The following is a 4,957-nucleotide window of genomic DNA, read 5'->3' as shown; positions in this document are numbered from 1 at the left end:
GAACCCTTCTGCCTGTTTCCTAAGTTCTCTGTGTTTTAAGAGTCATAACTGACAAGAATTCTTTGGAATATAAATATAAGCCTCTTGAAGCATCAGCTCATCTTCTTGACTCACAGATTTTAATGAGAAATATAAATCTTTGGCTGAAAGAAAACTTCTATGAGAACCCACCAATCCTTTGTCCTTCCCACTTCAAGTGAGCCAAAGACCTCTGGAGCTGAAGCCTACCGAACCCAGTCTGCTGCTGTCCTGGTGCCTAACCGAGCGTTTGGCACTCGCTCATGCTTCTCCACAGCTGAATTCTGAAGATAAAGCTTACATTCAAACTCCAAATGTGTCAGAACTCTTTAAAAATAAGATTTTTAGTCATAACTTTATTTAATGTCAAACAATTTCTGTTGCCATGATGAAAAAAATCAGACCCAGAAATGATAATCATGTCAATATTGGTAGACAATTGTTAATATAGCTAAGAGTAATTGACGTTTAATGTATTAACATAGTGCTACAATATATTGTAATTGTGCATCAGAAATGAGTTACCAAGGTTTGAGCACTGTGTGCCGTCAAAATGACTTGTACATTTGGCTGTGTCACCTGATCTTTGCATAGAATCAGAAATCTTTGCGTTTTTTCCAATGATACATTGCTTGTGTTCAACAGTTAGACCTCTTTCTCAGAACAAGAATACTTAGGTAGAAATTTGCTCGCTGTCCTTGTTCCAACAATGTTTGGCATAAACAGAAGGAAGGGATTATTGTGTGCAGTCTACTCGGGATTCTGGAAATTCTCCAGAAACATTGTTTTCTGTATGGCCATCCAGACTGCGCACACCTGGTACTGGGCTCCCTACTCCTAGTCAAAGCTCAGTCCATTGCAGAACCTTCTGGCGTGCCCTGTTTGGGGAACAGTGGGGTGCTAAAGGGAAAAGCTGGCCTCAACTGGGATCCCAGAGGTTTCGAGCACAGTAACTTCCTGGCTAAGGAGCAGGATCAGGTTCCTGGCTGGAGCTGGGGCAGGCAGGAGAGGACACCATTCTTTGTATCTGAGGAATTTCTACCAAGCCCCTCAATGAAGTCTGCAGAGAAGCCTGCTGGGAGGCACTCTGCCCTCTTCAGGGAAGCCAGCTGCTTAGTCCACACTCCCTCCCAGGAATCTGCAGCTGGGCATCCTAAAACACATTAGCACTGAGCTGGTGACACGACACCTTCGCTTGCTCCCTCCATCACTGCTTCTGTCTTCATTCATGGAGGTAAAGTCGCAGGGGAAGATACTAAGTGACCAGAAGCCCCAGTAATAGTGTCTGAATGGAAAGAAATCCCAGCCAGCCTGTAGGAAGGGCTGCACAGTCAAAGCCATGGTCTAGGATGCCTGACACAGGAGGAAGGTGTGCTCTCCTTAGCCTTCTCCACTCTTCTGGTTGCTGGTGGTGTAACATAGCTATGCGTGCCAACCTTTGATCCAACCAAGCGATAGTAGACGCGGTTTGCTGGCATCTGAGCTCGGGGGCCCTGGGAACTCGACAATGGGAACATCACTGGAGGCAAAACAATCTCAACGGCCTTCAGAGGAATCACTTTGCCTTCTGGCCTTCGTCTCAAGGTCACCTGCCTGTCTTCTGGCCTGGAAGAATAAGTAGTCTTCATCATTGTGGTCAGTAAAGAATTGGTGCCAGGCTTGGGTTTTCTGACCTGGGAGGAAGTGCCCCCTTGGGAGCCAGTTTTTGGCGGGAGAGGTGTTTTAGTTAATGCCTCGCCTCGGGAAGTACTCGCTTTACTTTCTTGACTTATGAACTCGGTGATTTTCATTTGGATGTCATTGTTGTCATTAGTAGGAGCTTTGGACAATGATGTTTTAGATTTCTTTCTCTTCTTCTCCCGTTTGGATGTCTTCCCAAGCTCAACCCCATCCAGTAGACCTTTGGCAGCAGCTCGGGCCAGAACATCCTTCACAGACACTGTCTCAGATGGGTCTCGCTGCAATGAAAACAGCAATTGTTAAGACGGGGGGGGGGGACCCCATCAGTGCACAAATTTTAAATATTTGTCAGCGATTTAGTGAAAATTAAAACATACTAAAGTAAATGTTATTTAGGCCTTACTCCCTAACATAACTCATAAACCCCAGAAATAACTTTTTTCTTAGTTCAACTTCCTCATTTTCAAACCTCATAAGAATTACCCTGCTTATTTCTTATACACTAAGGAAGATGCACTAGGCAGTTGGCAAACTGCTGGAAGAGGTGGGGTGGAGGGCAAGCCAAAGAGGAAGACTGAGGAGAAGCGTGGAGAGCTGGGATTGTGCGCTGTGTAGCGATAATCCTGTGCCCGGGGCGCTGTATAAACTGGGGAGTGGAGGCCAGAGAAACAAAAGTTCAAGGGCAAAGCTAGCTACAAGCACACAAGGCCAGCTCTTGGGCTACACAAGACCCTATATTTATATTCGTATAAATACAAGCAACCATGGCAAAATAGTCATGAAGTGGGTGCCAGTGAAGAGAGTTTGTTGTTTTCAATTTCAAAGGATGTCATGCATTAGGATTTTTCTCCCTTACCTCTCTTGTTAAAATAGAAAGAAAGCAACCATTGGTAACATCGGATGGTTCCAGTCTAAAGAATTTGTCCACAGACAGTTGCATTTCCTTTAGGGAGCACAGCGGAAGAACAGGAGGACTGAGTCTGCAGTAGAGAAAAGAAACATCTAACAGCTAAAATAACAATGTACCCAAGAGAGGAGTATTCTTCAACTCTTATTTTCTGTTTTGACAATCACTTAAATAAAAACCTCAAATAAGAAAAAACGCTAAAGCTGTCTTCCCCCAGATCTTAAGTTGAAAGCTCAATATTTCATGTTAGCTCATAATTTATTATATTTCCAAAGTCTCTAAATAACTACCAAGAAGAAGCTCTTAACAAGCCGAAAGCCTCTCTAAGGATTAGCATTCATGAAAACAGGCGAGCGCAGCAGTCACATGACAGATGTAGAGCCACAGCTCAGAGGGCAGTGTGTTCCCCTGACACACAGGAAGCCATGGCTTGGCTCCTGGGCACTGCATAAACTGGGCAGTGACACAGACTCGGGGAGTAGAGGCAGGAGGAACAGAAGTTTCAAGGTTTCAAGTTTCAAGGTTAGCACATACAAGGCCAGCTCCTGGGCTACTGAAGACCCTGACTCCGAGCAAACAAGCAACAACACAGAACACCCAGCAGGGCTGGTGAGATGGTTCAGCAGGCAGAAGCACAAACCTGATGCCCTGTGTTCAGTTCCAGGACACACATGCAGAAGACCCAAACTGACTCCCAAGTTGTCCTCTGACCACCACACAGGCTCTATGGCTGGGGATCACCATTAACTTCAGCTGCTAGCAAGATGTCTCAGTGAGTAAAAGTACTTGATTCAGTCCCTAGAATCCATGGGGTTGGTGAAAAGAACCAACTCCTACACACACACACACAAAAATGTAAAACTACACAATACAGACACCCACACACAAAGTTCAAGGTTATTTTCAACTATATAGTGAGTTTGAAGCGAGTCTAAAATTCATGAGAGCCTGTGTCACCAAAAAAAGCATATAATAAAGACCTTCTAATACAAATAGAAAAACTTTAACTATTAACATGTTTATAAGTATATTTTTTCATTTAATGTCATTTATAAATAATATTCTTATGTTCCTATTACACTGATATAAATGTTCATATTATGTTGTTCAACACAATATGATTATAGCATTATATATGACTGCTGTACTCACTTCTTCATAACATACTTACGTTTCCATATTTAAGGGCTGGAATATATCTAATCAAAATAATTAAACACTTCCCATATGAATTAAAGCATCAGGAATACTTTATTTTGTCTATCGTGAAATCCAAAACCAACTTAAAATTTATATTTATTTTATTATTTGCCTACTTTGGTGCAAAGCTCATGGATAGAACTGTAACTCACTTAATTTACACTTTTGGAAAATAAATCAACTTACAATAAATAAGACCAACAATGAACTCTGTCATAAGTAGAGACAGATCCTATGGGAGGAGAGAGTTAAGGTGCGGCTGACAGTAACCATGGGAACATGCAGAGAGAAGCCTTCACAGAAGTGGGGTACCAATGCTGCACCCCAATGAAGAGTGAGCAGTTTCTAACCTAGTGGCAAGGGTGGGCGGAACAGAGACCGAGGAAGAGTGTGGGCAACCTGAAAATCATACTGTGTTCAGCAACTATTTCCCGTGTAGCTGGGACAACAGGTGTGTCACCTGGGAAAGGGGCAGACATACATGACCTCAAATGACTCACCAGGGAGTCTGTCACAGATGCTGAAGAAAAACAGAACAGCAAATGGTGGAACTTCCTCTGTAGAGAGAGACCTAGTTGTTCCTCTGACCAACCATATAGCCAGCCGGAGATTTCTGAGGGGACACAGCCTCACCAGATCATCTGAAATCCACCGTGCATACAAATCCATTTTTTGTTTGTGTTTTGAGATAGGGTCACATTATGTAGCCCTGGCTAGCAGAGAACTATATAGGCCAGGCTAGCCTCAAGCTCAGAGATCCACCGGCCTCTGCCTCTAGAGTTCTGGAATCAAAGGCACTCAGTACCACTCCGAGTCAAAGATTATTTAAGCTGACATGATGCAATAGTTGAATGTCCCACATTGGACCACCTCAGGTGTCGGGTACACTCGAAACACTAATACATCAAAATATTGTCAAAAATTACCCTCGGGATTTCTGTGTACGCATGTGGACTGTAAGTAAATTCTGTGCATAGACTTGCATTCCATCCCCACCCCAGTACCTCGTGTATGCACAAATATTCCACTGATAAATTGCTGGTCTCTAGAAGAGTGTCTGGCACACGGTAGGTATTCAATATAGAATTGTTTAAAACACTATATAAATAGTACTAGACAAGTCATCTTCCAGAAACTGACCCTACAAAATAG

General features: G+C 43.2%; 1 protein-coding gene across 2 annotated transcripts in view; it reads right to left on the bottom strand.

Moving 5' to 3' along the window:
* Positions 1 to 333: 333 nt before the first annotated feature.
* The window catches only part of Nsun7 (NOP2/Sun RNA methyltransferase family member 7), a 46,954-nt gene continuing 42,330 nt past the window's right edge, over positions 334 to 4,957 (bottom strand). For both annotated transcript variants that reach the window (XM_026785166.1, XM_005359280.3), the window contains 2 exons: positions 2,555 to 2,678; positions 334 to 1,976 (listed from right to left, as the gene is read on the bottom strand). In XM_026785166.1, the coding sequence (XP_026640967.1) occupies positions 1,350 to 1,976; positions 2,555 to 2,678 (751 nt within the window). In that variant the 3' untranslated portion in view covers positions 334 to 1,349. The remainder of the gene's footprint in view (positions 1,977 to 2,554; positions 2,679 to 4,957) is intronic.

Source organism: Microtus ochrogaster, linkage group LG1 (genome assembly GCF_000317375.1).
Source record: "Microtus ochrogaster isolate Prairie Vole_2 linkage group LG1, MicOch1.0, whole genome shotgun sequence".
Classification (NCBI taxonomy): Eukaryota; Metazoa; Chordata; class Mammalia; order Rodentia; family Cricetidae; genus Microtus; species Microtus ochrogaster.
This window is presented reverse-complemented; position numbering and strand designations above follow the sequence as displayed.